Here is a 20,859-nt window from a genome sequence, read left to right on the forward strand (position 1 = left end):
GTGCATTGCTTTAGAAAATACAAGTCCAGTGGTTCAAAATGTTGGGAATTTACTCACCATTCATTATGTGAATGATGAGTAAGGGTGAGTAATTTTACTCTAATTTTACTCACCATTCATTATGTGAATGGTGAGTAAAATGGTGAGTACCTCCTGTGGGACAGAATATAAAAAAATGAAATAGAATAGACAATTAAGTAAGTGCATATTATGTGGCATACATGTCTTCTTGCATCATTTCATTTATGTTCCTTTCAACTTGACTCCTTCCAAACTGATTTTAGTGGTTCCTGCATGAGCCTCCAAACTGTTATGCTCCCTTATTAGGGCCAGGGTGTCCGCAAAACAATAACAAAGTATCTGAGTAAAAACAATGTCAAGACTTTCTTTCAAGGTTTAATTTGCATAGAAATTAACTTGAATATGTTATTTCTCTCTTCCTTTCAATAAACACGGACATTATTGCAAAATACTTTTCTGTTCTCGGATAGAAACAGTCTCACTTATAACTGTAGACTGTATATAAAAAGATGGATATGGATATGCCCATTGGTTATTAAAGTCCTGATGTGCAGCTTCAAACTGAAGATATAATGAAAGGGAGTTGATCTGACTCAAAAACCGAGGGACTGTGTATGCTCATATGCTAGCAATTTGACCATCGCATTAACGTATACTCAGGTTTATCAACCTTCAATTAGTTAACCCTTTAAGACCTACCACAGAATCACATCCGCCAGAGCTTATCTTTATATTTTTACATGCTGCAGTGCCATTTTCAAATTCAAATTTTATTTGTCACGTACACAGTCATACACAGTACGATATGCAGTGAAATGCTTGGGAGCATTTTTGGGAGCATTTCAAGTTGCTATACGTCGATACAACCGTTATAGCCCAAATTTTAATAATATGTATGCATTAAGTCCATAATAACTACATAAATTGCAAAAAAGTGCAATAAACTACAAAAAAATTAAAAATCATTTTTCCTTTTCTTTCTTTCATTTTTTGCCAAATTTGCCAAAAAACAGCATATGCATCAAAATAAACTATTTCCAGCAGCGCAATTTGAGTTTTAAGCATCCCAGAAACTATTCAGAAAAGCATCAAGTCAAACATGACTTATAAAAAGGCCAGTATAGGCTTATGAGGCCCCGATGGTAAAAACCCCCCAAAAAAAACCCCTACATTTTCCGCGAAATGACATCACTTCCGGTTTCGGGCAGGTAATGGCGGACATGCGACAGTTCACGCTGACGTCTATTCCAACGTAGGAAGTGTTATGAACAGCTGATCGGATCGGCAAAGCGTGTTTCTGGAATATTATGTTTTTGTTGCTGCAAAGCCATATGTGGAAGGAAACCATGACTTAGGACAAGCTGATGGCATAAGATGTAAGTACAATTCCTCCTGTTTCATATGCAAAAAAAATGATTGCGCTAGCTTACGTGGTTCTGGTTCTACAGGGATTTAAAAATAGTTTTGCAACCAGGAGCGGCCCAGAAAACAGGTTTAGGGACTTCCTACTTTAGCCCCAAAAGCTCTGTCCATCTTTTACTACAGTCTGTGGTTATCACAGAGGGACAGTGATTTCTGAGTTATGAAGACGCAAAGGTGAGAAGTAACAAGAATTAAAAGAATAGAAAGCTCACATAGACTAAAGTGTCGACAAAGGGAGAGTGAAAGAGACAGAAAGAGAGAGAGAGATGACAAAAGGGGAGAAGACAATAAAAAAAAAAACACAGGAGGACTGCAAGAATCCTGAGAGGATCTGTCAGCTCTCGTTGGCTTTGATTTTAATGGAAGCCAGCGCTCCCCTACCTCTAACCCATTTGGCCCTAATTCCAGCACTGCTTTCCAAACTTTTTAAACTTTAATGGCCTCTTCTTAAGTGCCAGCTGCTGACAACATTGATTTGGCTTTAAGCCTTGCTGTCCTGCACGCCTTTATTTTCTCCTGCAAAATCGACAGAAACATCTATTTTCTGCCATCCTTCTCCACCTCCTGCTCATCCGATCCCCCTTCTATCCTCCCTTCATCCGCTCTTCTCTGTTCATTTGATGGTGTCAGCAGTCGAGGAACGCTTGTATGAGACTGGATGAAAAGGAATGCTTTTGGATAAAGTCTTCTTTTTAGAATGTATGTATTTTTTGTTTTTAAAGAAAAGCTTGGTTGCCATTCAGTCGTGAATCTTTACAGAACAGAGCTGAGATTTTTTTTTCTAATGTATTTGAATATTCCTGTGTGGTATCACTGCAATACCTTTAGGTGTTGCCCAAAGTGGAACACAAAGGGAAATACGGGTCATGATAAATGTTCTTTAATAAGTAGGTGGATTTACCAGGAGCCCATGTAAAAAACCCAAACAACCTTTATACCCCACCAAACTTACTACTGAAGGAAATTCAGGGATTCAATCTGATGGTTAACTTATAAAAAGTTTAAAAATTGTTGAAGATATTAGTTGCTTAAAAAAAAAACTAACTAAAAAGCAAGTCCAAGTTCTGTATTAGAACAAGACCGCAGCTCAAATTTATAAAAAGCTGAGAATATTGTTGAGTGTGCATGCGGTTCATGCAGATATGAAAGAAAACACTGTAATATGTTTATTTTCTTGATCTTTTAACCAGTATAGACAATTCTTTCGGTTTCACAGGGTCATGTTGAGGTGGATGTGGTTAACTGGGGATAACTGGAAAAGGTCATGCGAAATGCAAAACCACTGTTGGATGAAGCAGTAAAAGAATATGAAATTTATATGAAAAATGTCACTGATTGTAACATTCATAAATGCCAGAAAAAATGGTATGAACTTGAATCTGTAATCTAGGTATCAATCAGATGTTCTTCTATACGGATAACACATCCCCTCATAATGGACCGTTTTCAAATGGAGCTTCTCTAGACATTGCATCATTGGGCTTCATTGTGATAAAATGGCTCAAGGGTACAGTATGATCTTTAGAATAAACCCTGGATGCCATTTGTTAAAATTATTTTTTTTCCTGCCTTTCAAGCTGCTTATTATCCCATCTCTTTAGGGGCCAGATTTACAAGGGCAAATTAACATAAGGTCTGATGATGTGATAATGTGAGTAATCTAACATAACAGTAATCCGTCAATCATAATATATAAAGGCATAGGTTCTACAGATGTGTTTCTCTTGGGAAACAGAATGACAGCACAGACCAAGGAGAGACATCAGAAGGAGAACATTTTTATGAAAGAGAAACTACAGAAAAATACTTTGCAAGTACAAACTGCTCCACAAAAGGTACGTCTGGAACATCATCATGGGAAAGGCCAGTGTTACCCATATGGAAAAGAAATAGTAAAAACTTATAAAAAACTTGCATACGTTGTGGCCTACTTCATATAGTGAATCATATAAGGCTTATATGATTTACTCATGAAAGTGGCCACTTTCTCATTACTTTCATATATTGTTTTAGGAAGTATCCAAAACATACAAGTTTCATTTATATAATTTTTCAAGGGATCTTATATCTATTTACACTCTTGTATGCTTTTCATACAAGTTTCACACAAGACAGATACAACTTTATAAGATTTATACATGATGTGACGGAGTTACACCGTCCCGGGCCGCAAACAGCTGATCTGGGCGCATACACGCACCACCACCATTAGTTGTACAATTACCGTGGCTGCGCGTCTTTTAGTCGACCGGGAGGATAAACAAAAAGGGGTGAGAGGTATATTTTGAGTAGGGATGGGTATCGAAAACCGGTTCTTGTTGAGAACCTGTTCCCACTGTTTCAATTCCTTGAAATTGTTTGCCATTTTTGCAAACGATTCCCTTATCGATTCCAGTCGCCCCGAATGACGTCATCACGTTGCGGAGCGTCATTTACCTGGGAGGAAACACGGCGCCTAAGCGACTCAAACGCTCAAAAGTTTGGTAAATAAGGTAAATAATCAACTAACAGTGCATATTATGTTAGTGCGATCTGCCTTATTACAAAACCTGCCATTACTGTGCATTTAGGTGACCATGATGAGAGAGACAGAGTCTGGCTGGCTCAGATGCTGGCAGTTCTCGCTGCAGTCTACCGGTAGCGTCTCCTTTCAGGCCATGATAGACGAATGTCACCGAGCAGTGACTAGGTTTGTGGTAAAAGGCTTGCACCCATTTGCCACAGCAGATGCCCCGATTTTCGGTAAGTGAATGCGTTTAATTGTAGGCAGGGACATTACTGGATAATTTATTTTATACTTTGTTATTGCTACAGAAGAATATTTATTTTATTATTTTACATTTACAATTTTTTTTTCCTGGGGACCCTTGTTCAAAGAGAAGATATAAAACAAAGTTCTAAGCTAATCGATCTTAGTGTTCTCCTTTTTTAAAAAGAATCGATAAGAGAATCGATAAAGAATAGAATCGTTAAACAGAATTGAAAATGGAATTGGAATCGTGAAAATCTTATTAATACCCATCCCTAATTTTGAGCAGAGGGTGGCCAACATATTCTTTTTTGCTTACCTTTAATAAAGCCGGTCGCATACTCTCTGTGATCGCCAATAAGACGAGTGGTTATGCAAGCCGATGGTATGGTGTTCTGGGGTTCAAATAGTGGGTTCGCACGCGCTTGAAAGGTCACATGAACTGCATTATTTTTGTTTGGTTTTTTTGTTATTGTGAAACACTGTAGACTGCCTGGAAGTGGCCATAAATGTCTGTATACACATATATATGTATTGTAGGAATACAGCTGGAAATAAGCTGAGGAAAAAAAGAGTGTTTTGGGAAAAGAAATGGTGAAGGGATGACTATTATGCCTAGTGGGAGGGGCAATGGGGTATAAAAGAAGGCTGTCAGGGCCTACCTGGGCATTATGTGAGATGTTACAGAGAGGGTAACATGCAGACTGGCTCAGCCGCTTGTGTTTTGTACAGATGTTTGTTTTGTGTTGAATTGAGTTAGTTTTCTATTTTCTTTGTAAATAATCTTTTTGTGCACCTGGGAGGCCGGCCGAATAAACTATCCACACTGAATGCTTCCTGACTACGCCTGCATTTGTTGGGAGAAGTTTAGGAGAGGACCCCGCGACACATATATTTTCCATGTAGGTAGAGGCACTGTAGATGAAAAAAAGTGAATGTTATTTGGAAGAAACAATACGAAGGTGGTTCATGTGAGAGCAAATAAGAGAAATTGGCTAGACAGAAAACACTGCGATACACAGTGATGGATGTTGTAGGTTACGTTTAAAAAGTTTAACATCATCATACTTAATTTATAGGCTTATATGATTTCAAAACATTAACAGAGGTACACAGTTTGGAACCAGATTTGGTGACAGTGACTTCATTAAAAAAAAAAAAATAGACAAACTGAGTAGATGAGACTGACATTGAGGACACAGTATGATAGAGCTATCTGGCTATGCCTGTGTGTGCTCTGGTCAAGGCTCAACAGGCCACAAATGAATCCCTGATGCACTGAATTGGCTGACTCAGGATGACAGCAGAGACTCCACAAGCTCAGGGGGGTGAATATGAACTGGATGACCAGCATTTCAGTGTCCCAAAGGCCATCAAAGGCAATCATGAAGGCAAAAAAGTAATGCAATAAATATGCCACTTTTTCATATCTTATTTGACCTCTTTTTGGGTATATTTATCATCTATCTTCATAATGTGCTCTTAATTTAATCTATTTTAAAAACAGCATATTTTTAACCTTATTTAAAATAGTGTAATCCATGAAAAATTTATTAAGATTTGAACAAATTGACTTCATTTTACTGAATGCACTACTTTGGATAACCTTTTACTTTTGTTCGTTTTGTTCTGAAGATTATGCTCAGCACATTTCACCATGTGTGCCTGGTTGTGTTTGATTTTTTCTAGTTCTGTATATTATATGATATGTGTTTTGCAATTATGAGATTGCCACCTTTTATGTTTCAGATTTTTTTTTGCCCATTTCCAGATCCTTATTAAGGTTTAATATAGCACTTAGGTTTTATCATCCCAAATGAAAAGTCACTTTTGTTTCTGTTCAAACCAGACTGGTCTTTATTTAACTGCAATCTCCCAGTTGATATTTCTGTGTTTGATCCATGTACTATATCCACCCAAGCCTATGTGGATTTTGTCACTTTTATTATACTGTGGACATTATCACTCTCTTGAGTTTAGCAAGTCATATGAGGTAGAAATAAAATGGAGAATGGTACCGAGGAAAAGCCTCAAGCCAACCCTTATTTCTTTATGTTTTTCTTTCAGGGATCTATACTTTCTTCTAATTTTTTAAGTGCTCTTGAGCAATGGTTTATTAACTTTTTTGGTTTCTTTTTTTGGAAATTTCACTCATTTTCAGTCCAGTCCTTGTATCTGGCCATTTTCAAGGGAATGTTTTTTCTTTGTTAGGGCACTTAACACTGACATATGAATTGTTAAACATAAAAAGGCATCTAACTAAATGACACATGCTGATGTCCAACGCATTATAGATGACTTGGGAAAAAACTGTTTTCAAAAACACATATTTTTTCCCTTGTTGAAACTGGACAAGAGGTGGACAAAAGAGGAAGTGGCAGATTTAAAAAAAAATTCTACAGTAAGTGAACAGCATCTGAAAGTCATTAAGAAATAGAAAATCCAGCAAAGACACTGGACCTGAGAGATACACCTGGCCCATCTACTGTTTACTGAATGTAATGGTCTCAATGGAAGTGTTACTCCCAGAGGTGGGACCAAGTCATTGTTTTGCAAGTCTCAAGTAAGTCTCAAGTCTTTATCCTCAAGTCTCAAGTCAAGTCTCAAGTAATGTCAGGCAAGTCAGAGTCGAGTCTCAAGTCACTGGTGTAAAAGTCCGAGTCAAGTCACAAGTCTGAAACTTTGAATTTCAAGTCCTTTCGAGTCTTTAAAAAAAACAAACGAAAAAATAATGTTGCAGTTATGCTAAATGTAAATATTAGACCATGTAATTTTAAAATCTGTTTTTCTCAACACATACAAAATAGTGAACTTAGAAAATATACACAAATTGTGAAATTGCACCTCTTTAAAATGCAGCTCAATTAAACCTAGCTCCAAGAATAATTTTCACCGACAGTTCTGAGATAAGCTGCATGTTATTCTTGGATGCGGTTGTAGGACCAGCTTTAAAATCGCATGACAAAAATATCATACACATTAAAAAAAACTGTATCACCAACGTAGCCTGGACAACATTTGCTAGTTAGATGAAGTCAGCTATCTCATCGTAGCATATTTATATGCATATTTATAATCATACGGTTCTTGGAGTGAGTGCATACACTCATGAAGTTTAGTAACTTCCGGTCACTGCAACAAGCCCAGGTACAGTTTACCGACGGATGGGTACAGGACCTTGAAATGCACCGTGTAGAACGAAAGACCATCGTACGTATCATAAGTTTACCAGTCTCACAAATCGTCGTCATAAATACACATTCGTTAACCGTTTATTAATAGGACCTTTGAGCTCAACGGTAATTAATTAGTAGTGGAAATAATTTCTGGTAGCATCACAGAAATGTAGCAGTGACAATAATATTGTATGCTGTAATCGTACTGGACAATTAGTGATACAAAAAAACCCGTTTTATCCTGTGAATAAAAGTATATGTTTTTGTCAATGTACCATAATAACAGAAGCGAAACGCAATATTGTGTCAGGACAATTCACTATTTATGCACAATAAATAAAGGAGCATAGCACGACAATTTCTGTTCAGCGCCAGACTTGCTTGTAACCTATATCACCAATTATGTTAAGAAAAATGACGCATTAACTACAACAGCAGACTGACCTTTGTGTAAATGCTTGGAGCAGACTAACCTGTGAGCTGGAGTGTTCTGGGACGTTATATTTGATCTTTGAATGGCTGCAATCCAGGCCACCCGTCGCCTCTTTGTTACTTCGGAAACATGGCTCGAACAATTTCTCTCCGATAACAACCGATCTCTTTACCCGTCGGCTTCCCGTGGCTGTCATGCGACCGGCTATTTGCAGTTAATAATACAACGGCTTCTTGACATTTTTGCGTTTCTTTTTATCGCTGTGTGACTGATTTTAATTGAAAGCCTGCGTGCGCTAGTACCGCTTGCCACGAGTTCCCAGAATCCTTTGCGGTTCTACCCGTGAATGACGTCACATTTTCAATCTCCATATAATATGCATGTTAAATTTTATATTTGGGGTAAAATATCAAGTCTTTTCAAGTAAACCGGTTCAAGTCCAATTCAAGTCCCAAGTCATTGGTGTAAAAGTCCAAGTCAAGTCACAAGTCTGAGAACATTTTTTCAAGTCAAGTCTAAAGTCATAAAATTAATGACTCGAGTCTGACTCGAGTCCAAGTCATGTGACTCGAGTCCACACCTCTGGTTACTCCCTGTTTCTCCTTAAGGAAGGAAAAGGCTGAGGTAGTCTTACACAACTTACCCAAGAACTGGACTAAAAATCAGTGGGAACTGGTCTCATGGAACGATAAAATGAAGTTTATTTAGCACAATTCAACAGTAAGGTGATTCAAAGTGCTTTACAGAGACATTAAAAAACCAAAACAAATAAAAATCATGATTTAAAATGGGAAAAAAAGCAAGAAAGGAACAGTAGATGAATTCAGTAGTTGAAATGTAAATTTTGAATTTGGTGGTTTATTCAAATGCAGCTGAGAACAGGTGAGTCTTCAACCTAGATTTAAATACACTGAGTGTTTCAACTGATCTGAGGCTTTCTGGGAGTTTGTTCCAGATATATGGAGCATAAAAGCTGAATGCAGCTTCTCCATGTCTGGTTCTGACTCTGGGAACTGATAAAAAACAGGATCCAGATGACCTGAGGGATCTGGAAGGTTCATACTGGGTCAGGAGGTCACTGATGTATTTTGGTCCTAAACCATTCAGAGCTTTATAGACAAGCATCAGAACTTTAAAGTCTATCTTCTGACGGACAGGCAGCCAGTGCAAAGACCTCAGAGGTCTTTAGTGAGCTTTAGGTCTGCCTCCATCACTACACCCAAATTTCTCGCCCTGTTGGTGGTTTTAGGTGTAAAGATTGAAGTTCTCTGGTGACCTGTAATTGTTTTTCTTTGGCTCCAAAGACTATTATTTCAGTTTTGTTTCTGCTTAGCTGGAGAAAATTGTGGCACAACCAGTCATTAATTTCCTCAATGCATTTACCAAGAGCCTGTACAGGGCCTCGGTCTCCTGGTGACATTGTGATATATATTTGTGTGTCATCTGCATAGCTGTGATAGTTTATTTTGTTGTTCTTTATAATCTGTGCCAGTGGGACCATGTAAATGTTAAACAGAAGGGGTCCCAAGATGGAAACTTGGGGAACTCCACATGTGATACTTGTCTGCTCAGATGTGAAGTTACCTATTGATACAAAGTATTTCCTGTTTTCTATGTATGTTTTGAACTAGTTTAGTACAGTTCCTGAAAGACCTGCCCAGCTCTCCAGTAGTTTGAGTAATATGTTGTGGTCAACTGTATCAAATGTTACACTGAGATCAAGTAAAGCCAAGACTGACATTTCTCTTCTGACAGGAGGTCAACACCACGTGTCTAAAGCCATATAGAAAACTTGGTGGAGGATCTGTCATGTTTTGGCTGGATTTCATCCAGTGGTTTTGGAGATCTTGTCAAACTTGATGGAATTATCATTAAGTACAGTTAGCCTTTGCTCTACTATACAATGCCAGCATCTGATTGGCCATGGCTTTATTATTAAGATTGACAATGATTTTCAAACATACTCCTGAAGAATATAAAAACACAGTGAAACACTATCATTCATGGACTTCTCCAGAGTTTGGAACTCAACATTGTTGAAGCAGTGTGGGTTCGTCCTGACCGAGAAGGGAACAAAAGACAGCCAACATAAAAAGAAACCTTGGATGTCATTCAAGAACTACTTTATGAAATCAGAAGAAATCTTGCTTAAGACATTTCAGGCTGTTTTGAAGGATAAAGGTGGTCCCTTTAAAATACCAACAAGCCTCTTCAAATTGTACAAACTTGGTTTTGCCTTCTATACTATAGTTTCATCATTTTTGCACCTATTCTTTATTTTTCTAGTAAAATGTAAAGCAAAGATGATTGGCTCCAGACTTTTGCAAGGTATGTATTTCAGACTGAAATCAATGCAGGCAAACCTAATCCATTAAATAAGTAGGTGGAAACGTTGTAAGCTTCAGTATTGACCCATGATTAATTATTCCATGTGAAGATTGACATGAAGCCACAATGTTTTTGACCAGGGTGACACCCCAAATATAATGTACTCCTTACAGAAAATAAATACAAGCTTAATAAGTTAATTCATTATGAGGGGTTCCCAAAGAAAAAAAAATCATATAAAAACCGCTACCACCATCTTTCATTTTCTGGAAAAAGGTTGATGATATTTCAAAATGAAGGAATTGTAGTTGGACCCCGGGTATTTAGCCATGGCACTGGTAATTAAAGTTGTGGAGTTGCACCGTACTTGGACGTTGATAGAGTATTTGTGCTTCCTGCTGTGGAACAGACTCACTTTCAGATACAGTGATCAGCTGAACATGTGTTCCCTTTGGCTACTCTGTAGAAATCTGCAAAAGCCTGCCACAGCCTTAGACCCTTGCTTGAACCATTAGCATTATGTGCTCCTGCACTCTAGTAGTAAAAAACTGCAGCTTCAGACGGTTCTCTTAAGGATACTGTTTGGAGTTTAGATTTTACCATGATAACACGTTTTTCCACAGTAATTATTCTTAGATTCATTCACATCTTCTACTCAAGCTGTATTCTTTTCAAGTGTGACCTTATTCATTTCTATATTTTGATAATTTAAAGCTTTTTATATAAGCCCTCTTTAGCATTTCAAAACTTATACCTTTGGTGAACAAGGTTTTTCTTTCTGTTAATCTAAAGCTGACAAGTGCTGTAATAAAGGGTGAGGAGGTTGAGAAGCAGTGCACCACAAATCCTTCATTTTCTCAAGCCTTTCATGGTATCAAGTCTTGCTAAAGGCCCACACCAAAACCCTTGTTACACTCTGCCTCATGCTAATGTTCACCATCAATAGGGAGACATCTATTTATGCTGGGATGACAGACAGAGATGGAGACAGAAACAGAGAGAGATAATGGATGAACAAAGACCACAAAGAGACCAAAGACTAAACATATGAAACAGAGGGAGTGAGAGAGAAAGGAAGAGATGACAGAAAAGAGGTAAGAATTAAAATTCCCCTCCCCTTTTCTTGTGAAGTGACAGCTACAGTGATGTATAACCCTAGCAGTGGAAAGTTAATTAGATAGGCTGGGTTACTGAGAGATGAAGGACTGAGGGGCTGCAGAGGAGAAGAGGGAGGTGGAGGAAGAGAAGAAGATGTAGAAAGAGAAGGTTACACAAAAAACAAGAGGAGAAAAGAAAGGAGAAGTAGGGCATAGGAAAGGTGAGGAATGAGACAAATGATGAGAGAAAGGAAAATAAGATGAGGTAATAATTCAATGATAGACAGAATGAGAGACTTGCTGAAAAGTAAAGTTGTAGAGGGAAAGATGAAATAAGAGGGAAAAGCCTTGTCAAAATTATTTTCTTATTCTTTGAAGCTGTAAGAATGTACAGAAACAACTACATGGTAGTCACACAAGCCACATCAGAAAAAAATCAGCAATATGCACATATTCAAAATCATCTGTCTCGCAATAAAACTTTCATGATGCTCTCTGACAATGAACTTGGTTAAAAGACAATCTTAAATATATCATCGGCACTGCAAGGCAGGCAATTGAATGTCTCCTCTCCATGCATGACACACATCCTAACAACAATCCTAACAGGATAAAAACAAATGCCACTGAACTTGCAGACTCACGCACTCTCTGTCCCTAGAAATGTTTCACTGTTCGAATGAGTACCCACTCACTGGAACCAGACAGTCCTTGGGGATTTTTAATACTTCTGAACACTCAATAAGTTCATAACCTCCTTTAGAACTCCCTGTAAGCTTGCCATGTATGTCACACAGACTGCTGTCATCTGAGTGAAAACTATATGTTCTGAAAATCTCTTTTGAGTGGAAGTTACAACCCATGGGTAAAATAATAAACACACAAAAGAAATAATAAATACAACATAAAACGCTTTTTTATTTAGTAGCTGAACATTCTGGCTTCCCTCTGGCACTCCTCAAAAAATGTATTCATATTATTTTAATTATTAGGATGTTTTTTGTTTCTTTTTCTATTTGAAGTAAAGGGAAAAATATCCTTCTTCCAGGATAGATCCTTTCCTTTCAAAAACAATTTTCTGATTGACATCCAGACTTTTTACTTGTCATCATATTACTGAGCTGAAATGCCTTTTCTGAAAACAACAACAACGAAAAAAAAAAACAAAAAACATTGCTTGGTGGGATTATCATTCTGAAAAAATCCTTCATCTTCATTAACCCAAATTTACAGCTAATGTTTGGACAGAATGAGAACATTTCAGCATGTACCTGTGCATTTACTGATAATGTAATGATTCCCACATGCTCTGATCCTTTATATGGCATAAAAAATCCCGATCATAAATGAGTGAGGAAAACTGCTTGTTTTCTCAGTTTTAAAAGTTTTAGTATCACCTCTGCTGCTAAAGCAGATTTGTTATTCATCACTGTTAAACATTACTTTCATCCAGTCATCCAATGACCAAAATTGCTTCACTTTAGTCCACTGATATCCTTTGATATCGTTTGTCTACCTGAATATTTTCCTTTTATAACCCTCTCATTTTGTTTGTATTTGAACCAAATCATAGATAGAACTGATTCTGTGTAGTAAATGATATAAATTTTTGATATTGGTTTCCTTCTTAGACTAGATGGATAATCCCTTCCATTGTTTCACCTGACAGCTCTGTTGTTGTGGTCATGCTTTCTTTCAGCGAGGTGCAATGTCTTGAAAGTACTTTAAATGCAGCGTATTAGATTTTTACAGTATTTATATTAGAAACAGATTAAAAGTTACAATTCTTCCCTCTATTTGTTCTGGAAAAATATCATTAATTAAAATAATAATTTTAACTTAATCTGTTTGCTTGTGTCTTGTGGAAGATTCTTGGATTGTTAGTTGAGTTACCAAGTGAAGTGGTGAACCGAGAGTACGAATACACATAGCATAAGTAAAGTGGAACAAGTGAGCTGATGGGGCAAGCTGGAGTGACTGGGCATTGTTAAAAACACTGACAGCCTCTGCTGGGTGGAACAGGCAATTAACAGAAAAGTACTAGTAAATCTGGTTCATCAAACTCATGTCTTTAAACGGAATTTCTACTGTGGTGGTGTGGGTTTAAAGTTAAAATGCTGTTAGCCTAAAAACTAAACATATGCCAGGTTTAAATAAACCAAAGGTAATTTAGTATCTATGAAGTGACAATGTTTCCAGTTAGCTGGAGATACAAACATTTTAAATAATTTAGTCCTGGCAATAAAAATAGTATTGTGAAATAACAGACACTCTTACGATTGTGCGGTTAGATACCTACATTATATATTTCATACGTCATTAAACATGACTTCAAAATTTGCACAATAAAGCACAATACTGTGGAAAATGTCTGTGCAATTTGTCAAAGCCTGATCTGCAATTACTGTTTAGATAAATGGACTATTGTCCAGATACAAACACATTACACTGTCTGCAAAACAGGTGTTTATGTTCATTTAGTTTTATTATGCCATTTTTACTATAACGACAATACAGTGCACTAAACCTCACCATGCCCTCTACACATCATCAACAATTTCACTCCTGTATAGTCCGTATGACTACATATATTGGGGTAATCCTATAGATGTTGTCCTAGCTCTCCCATTTTGTTATTATGACTACTGTATTCTTATCATATGCTAAAGTTAGAATTTGTATCCACAGTATCATGTTATATGTAGCTTTTGTTATGTACTTTTTCCAAGTAAGGCCCGGTGGAAGAAAAAAGATAAGGAAATGAGAATAAGGCAGTAAGAATCAACAGCAGCAGAAGGAAAGAGAAGAAAGAAGAGAGAAGATTGTGATAAAACACAGGAAATGAGAAATGGAGAAGAGAACCCAACTTTTACCTGTTTGTGTCTGTTGGTGTGTGTGTGAGAAAATGTGAGTGTGTGTATTTGTAGTAGAAGTCAGTTTGTGAGTGTGACTGACAATGACAGTGAGTGCAACGAGTGGGGGTCATTCTTCTGTTAATTAGTAAGTTAATGACACACTATGCTCCAGCGGACATGCAATATGGCAGGCTGACACACACTTACATACACACACTTACAGCCACACATAAGGATAATGGCTAAGTCTGCTTCGGTGCTCACGCAATGTGGCAGGCTGCTATGCAAAGAGCTTGACAGTGAGATAACAGGCTAACAATGACACTTCACACATACAAACACACACACAGCAGCAACAACTGACAGGGAATCTCATCAAACCAGCTTTAATGAAGTCACTTTTCCCAAATAGAAAAGAGGAAGAAAGGAGTGATGAGCAGAGGAGGGGAGAAAAAGGAGGACAAGGTCGCATGGATTGATGACGGTCATTAGCCTAATAAGGTACTTTAATGAAGTGCCACAGAGTCTAAAGAACACACACACACACACACACACACTAACAAAAACACCCAACTGGTTTGTGTTCGCTTGTATTCACATATAAATATAGCTATTTTTGTCAGCTTCTAATAGAGCTGGGCGATATAAGGAAAATCTAATATCGCGATATCTTTTGGCTATATCACGAGACACAATATTTAGCACGATATTTTTTAAATAACCTCCAAAAAGCAATGTTATTTTCAACCACATGGTGCCTAAAATTGCACTTGTGTACTCATTCAAATCAACCGTTCAATATTTTTTTTCTACTTTAAATACAAAAAAACTGAATTAATTAAAATCTTTCATTTTAACCGCTTTTTAACCATCCATTGCCCACCAAGGTTTTTCACAAATGACTATACTGTCACAGTATGTCTCTTTCTTTAACAAACAAAAGATCATAGTAAGGAAAAAAAAGGACATTAAGCAAGAATTCACGGGGGAAAAATAAAACAACCGAAATTAAAAAGGTGCTCTTTTGAGCTTATAACATATAAAAATTGTAAAATAAAAAATGTGATGACCTCAAATTACAGAAACAAAAGTCAAGACAGTGGTTATAAAAATGACTGACCAAGAACAGTCACAAGTATCACTGTTGGTTTATTTAATGTTTTCTTTGGTGTGTGAACAGACTGAATTTTTCAGTGGATGACTTTTCAGCTGGTGGGATACATTTCTGGTACGCCTACGTTTTGCAGGAATAGTTTAACTGCACATTTTGCAAATTATCGGATTTTGTTCAACATCCTCCTTGTAAAATCCAAACGACAGTGAGTCTCATTCCCTCACTTGTCTGAAACTCCCGCTGTCACCATATTGTCCCTGTCTGGTAGTATATAAACACCCATGTTCAACGCAGTGAACATTTTACGGGTTAATAATACATTCGCAGCATTGGCATAAAAAAACTCATAAAAAAAACTCAGTAAATTACCTGCAGACAGCTTAATATAACCATGGCAACTTATACTCGATGATTACAATAAAGCCATTTTAACCACTGTACGTGGAAAAGTCCACAATACATTGAGTATATTCAATATATCGCCCACCCTAGCTTCTAACTTCCATTTCTCTTCCAAACACTCACAGATACCCAACACAGTAAAACATAACAGTATGTACACAAACAGTTTTACATGCAAACACACACATGCATAAACAAATACAATGTAAGCTCACACTCACCTCTCCTTCTGAGGACTGCAAGAGGAGGTCTTTTCTACAAGATGCCGTAAAATCTCCCACTCCAGCACTGACCTCCACACCTCTGGGGGCCTCTAGAGTTAGGGTCCGAGTTGGGGATTCCAACCTGAGAACCATTAGCACAGTCTAGTCATGCTGGAAGCACTGGAAAGAATAGACACACGCACCTGCAAGGATTTGTAGTATGAACATGAGCAGGGTGATTTTAGGTTGATGCTTCAGCTGCCATTAGATGATTTTGTTTTTGTTTTTTTAACTTTCTCAGTGACTGTTTTGTGAACACAGTTTTTTAATCCACCAGCTTTTCAATCAAAAGCAATAAAGGTTCTTGTATAACAACTGAATATTTACTCTTGAGTGAGTACGGAGCATCGTACTCTGTAGGTAAACAAGGTAAAACATTCAATAAAATACAACTTCTTGAACACAAAATTTGAACTTTCACAGTTACTCATTTAATGATTAATGTACACTGAAAATTTTGGATAGAGCCCTACTATATTCTTAAGAAATTTCATGAAATCAATGAATTTGTGATTACTTTGTAATAAGCACTAACATAACCATGTATTTAGACTTCCCTGTTTCAGGGTTATCAAGTAAGCTCTTGAAAAGCTTGTTGAGACAGCCATTTTTGCTAATCAATGAATAAAAGTACACTCCTTTTTTAGCATTGCACAGTAAAGTTTCATAGAAAATTGTATTAAACTTTTTATTTAGTCTTTTTTTTCCACATGTTTAATACATATTAAAATAAACAGAATGTAATGTTTACAGAGCGACACATCCATTTTCAGGTTTTGATAAAAAAAAAAGCAATTTAATTTTAGTGAGCAGAAACGTATTTTTCTTTCAGAGAATACAGGTGCATTGAAGGGTCAGTAGGTAAGGTTGTGTGAAGCTGAAAATAATACAAGGTGATTAAACAGTTTGGTGGAGTAAGATAAGCACAATGCTTCGCTCAAGGACATATTGGCAAATTAAATCGAATAAAGAGCAATTTTTGATGTGAAGTATAACAAGTTACACACCACATACACACCAAAGACCAAATAACAAACATGTTTCAGTATAGGGGAAGTTTTCCAGACAAGCTTTGCTCAAGGGCACTTCAAAAGATTGGTTTCCCAATCCATACGGAGAGGCTGAAAGGATAAAGTGTTCAAGCCAAAGACTAAATTAACTGAACTCATGATGTTTGTCAGATCTGTGTTCAAAAAACAGATGGACGTAAAAAAGAAATAGGAAAGAAGCCCTTGGCCAGGAGCACTTTGGTGATGATATCAAGCTTCCACTGTTAATGTCCTCACTAGACTACAGTCCCCGGGCTAAAGTCATTTACTTTTACTGTGTAGAAGCTGAAAACTGTTTATTCACACAATTGACACACGCACTGTGGTGGGGAAAAAAATGAACAATTGAAGATTCAATCTGAAAAATTAAACATTCTCTGACAGAAAAAAAAGCTACTTTAGTAGTGTCATGGTCTCTGTGCCTTCACTCACATTTTCTCCCTTATTCTTGCTCATGAAGGCATAACAGGTTGCCACTCTGGGGTGTGGCAGTTAATCAAGACTGGGAGGCAGTGTACACCTGGTTTCCATTATTCATCCTTTGTATATAAAGACCACCTTCTTTCATCCACCTTTACCAGGTTGTTCAACTGCTGTAGCAGTAATATCAAGCTTCACTTGTTTCATGCTTTCTTTAATTCCTTGTAACTTATCTGTTGTTTCTGTCTTTAGAAACCCCTTGGTATGTGCTCCAGATCTTCAAGGCTTCTCTGAAAAGGTTTTGTGGATCCCCCAATCTCACTGGAACTGGACACTGAACACTGACCTTCTAGCCCACTCATTAGTTGTCTGCAACAATTATTCACTGCTCAGATTAGCCTCTGTTAATAAACAATTTGATTTGCAGTTGTGGACTACATATAAAGGTCTATCCATTTTGAGTTCATTATGACAAAATGATTGAATGAGACACAGGAGAACCACAAAGGCACGGTAGTCATGTTTGAACCAGTTGGAAGAATGGACAAACACAGCTGCAATGATCTTGAATATGTACAAGGGGAGGGTGGTTTTAGATTGATGCTTCCGGTACAGGCTTTGCATCAATTAAAAAATTACCTTATTAACCAAGGATTATACTCAGTCAACAGATTATCTGCACATTGCTGGAACAAAATCACATCCCAAAACAAGTTATTGTAATCAGAGCTCTCCTCCAATCTCTAGCTTCACCAAGCACTTTTAGTTTTGTCTCAGTCCGCAGCTAAAACCCCTACAAGCCTAAAAAGATTCCCCACCTCCCTTCTGTGATGCTTCTTCCCCCATGCTTGAGGCTGAGGGAGGTTATATTGGTAGTGGGTAATTGCTTCAGCAATTGCTTCCTTTTAGTCATCAACCCTGCTTGTTTTCTATAGATTCTCCCCAGGTTAGTCTTTTAAAGAGAAGGCCTTTAGAAAAAATAAATAGATACATTTATTCATGAAAGTTTATTTAGCCATTAGGACCCATGCCTATTAATGATTTGTTAGCTGAGTTTGATGACCTCTTTACTCTGGGAGAGTACTGCTCATAGACATGTCAATCTCTGGCAGCATATCTGATTATTTCAGCTATGCTACTGCAGCTTCATGTGACCACTGGATCGCAATGGTGAAATTTTGCTCTCCGAGATAATTTTAACAGTTTTAATGGACAATTTAAGGATTAGCTAGCCACTAAACAGCTCCAATGTAGTCTCTCGTGCAAGTTGGTGTTACTTTTGTCTTTCCACTTGCTTTCAGTCAGCCATATCAGCTGTCATTTGACCTTAGCCACTCTCCATCCTGACCTCTGTTCTCTGCCAGAGGTTTACTGTGGTCTAGGTGCCTCAACACACTCTCATTTTCAACACATGACCAGAGATGGGCAGTAACGCGTTACTTGTAACCGCAGTCCTGCTTTACAGGTGAAAATAGAGCAACAGGACCGCTGAGTCTTTGACTTTATTTATTTTCTGCTGTGTTTTACTTGCATCTATTTGAAAGAGTGAGCGTAAACACAAAAAATATTTTATTTTATGTGCTGGAATGTGTAGAAAATAGGTTTAAATGTTAAACTAATTTATTCAAGTCAGAGAATGTTGCATATAATTTAATTTTTGCTTGATGCATAAAGTTAAAAGATTAAAACTGATAAAACAAGTTTAAAAAAGAGACTTTTCCATTTGATTACATTTTGTATGATGGATTATGCAGAAAAAGTAGAATTGGGCTGAAAGATCTATCGCTTTATCACCTCTTCAGGTTGTAAATCGTGTTTTTAAAAAGTAACTAAGTAACTAAGTAATTAATTACTTATGAAAATAAGTAATCAGTAAAGTAACGGGATTACTTTTTTGGGGAAGTAATCAGTAATTAATTACTGATTACTTTTTTCAAGTAACTTGACCAACACTGCACATGACACATTTTCACTATGACCGTGACCCATCCTGACGACCAAATTATAGAATCTGTCACAGCCAGAGAAAGACGCTATAGAAAAATAGGTTAAGGAGTCCTTAGAAGCAGCAATCTTATGGCTATCCTCTTCACCAGTGGAAGCAAAACATGTATTGACTATAAAAGTCTAAACCAGATCACAATCAAGAATAAACACACCCTCCCCTCAAACAGTACAACCTTATAGCCTTTGCAGGGAGCCACCATCTTCACCAATTTGGGTCTCAGAAATGCTTATCATTTCTAGTATGTATTGATAAGATAAATGTAAAACTGCAGTCAGTACCCCCAGGAAACTTTGCATATGTAGTCATTTCATTTGGACTAACCATTACTCCAGCAGTTTTCCAAACCCCAGTAAATGACTTTTGAGAATCAGTGTTTATATACCTTGATGACATCCTGATCTTTTTCATACTGGGTATCAACAGTATGTGAGGAAGCTATTGTAGAGGCTCCTAGAAAACCAGCTCTGTGTCAAAGCTCCATGTTTCATGTAAAGCTGTGTGGCAGGCAGGTGAATGACTCAAACGTAGGACTCAGAAACAAAGAGAGTGAACTAAAGGAGGCAGCTTTATTTGCTGCAATATGGTACTCGAAATAAAATATGAAAACACTAATAGAAACAAACAAAAGATAAGCTAGGAACTATGATTTTGCAACTAGGAATGTACGACTATTAAATACACACAGGATAACAACAGGATGGGAAACAGGAGGGAACACAGCTGGAACAAATAAAGACTAAAAGGACAGGGGACGAAAAACTCAACACACTGAACACAGGATGAGAGACTGACAAGAAAACCCAAAAAGTATGATACCCATGGAGACAAAGACAAAGGCAGACAGGCTTGGCACTGGGACGGGGAGAAACAAATATAGGAACATGACTGATTGGGGAGACGGAAAGAGTCTTCCCAGATGTCTCCCCAGAATACATAAACGCTGAGTCATAGACCCTAGAACCATTACCACATTTCTTCTTAGTCTCATTTTTGGGGTATATAATTCAGAGTGGGTAAATGAAAGCACATCCAGAAAAGATGAGAGCAGTGGCTAAATTCCCTCTCCCAGAAAACAGCATCAGTGAATCCTGGGTTTTGCCAGCTTCTCCATAAGTGTTATTAAAGAGTTGTAGACACGTTCTCAAAGGCAGCCCACTTTACTACTACCCAAATTGTCCTCCACTGCAGAGACAACTAATTTATCGGTTCACTACAGCATGTTTTCTTCTTCCATAGTTTCCCCAGTGACACTGTTTCTGACAGAGGTTCCCAGTTTATCTCTCAAGTGTAGAAGACATTTTTAAAGCACTACATGCTAAAGTTAGCTTGAGTATCATCCAAAAAGTAATGGGGATGATGCAAACGATCTACTCACAATCTGCAATCTACCTAAAGCTTACATTGGCCTTGAATTGAGTATGCACACAACTCTATTCTGCAACACCTTTTGAAGCATCCCCAGGCTGCCTGCCTCTTCTGTTACCAGCCCATGAGGATGACATAGCAGTGCCCTCAGTCCAAC

General features: G+C 37.5%; 1 protein-coding gene across 1 annotated transcript in view; it reads right to left on the reverse strand.

Annotated features, from left to right (window-relative positions):
* Positions 1–20,859, reverse strand: part of LOC308394739 (zeta-sarcoglycan-like) — a 378,502-nt gene that overhangs the window by 13,622 nt on the left and 344,021 nt on the right. Inside the window, exon 7 of the mRNA XM_080879204.1 lies at positions 15,819–15,942. Coding sequence (XP_080735330.1) covers positions 15,819–15,942 — 124 coding nt within the window. The remainder of the gene's footprint in view (positions 1–15,818; positions 15,943–20,859) is intronic.

This window comes from Rhamphochromis sp. 'chilingali', assembly GCF_963969265.1.
Source record: "Rhamphochromis sp. 'chilingali' genome assembly, chromosome: 4".
Lineage (NCBI taxonomy): Eukaryota > Metazoa > Chordata > Actinopteri > Cichliformes > Cichlidae > Rhamphochromis > Rhamphochromis sp. 'chilingali'.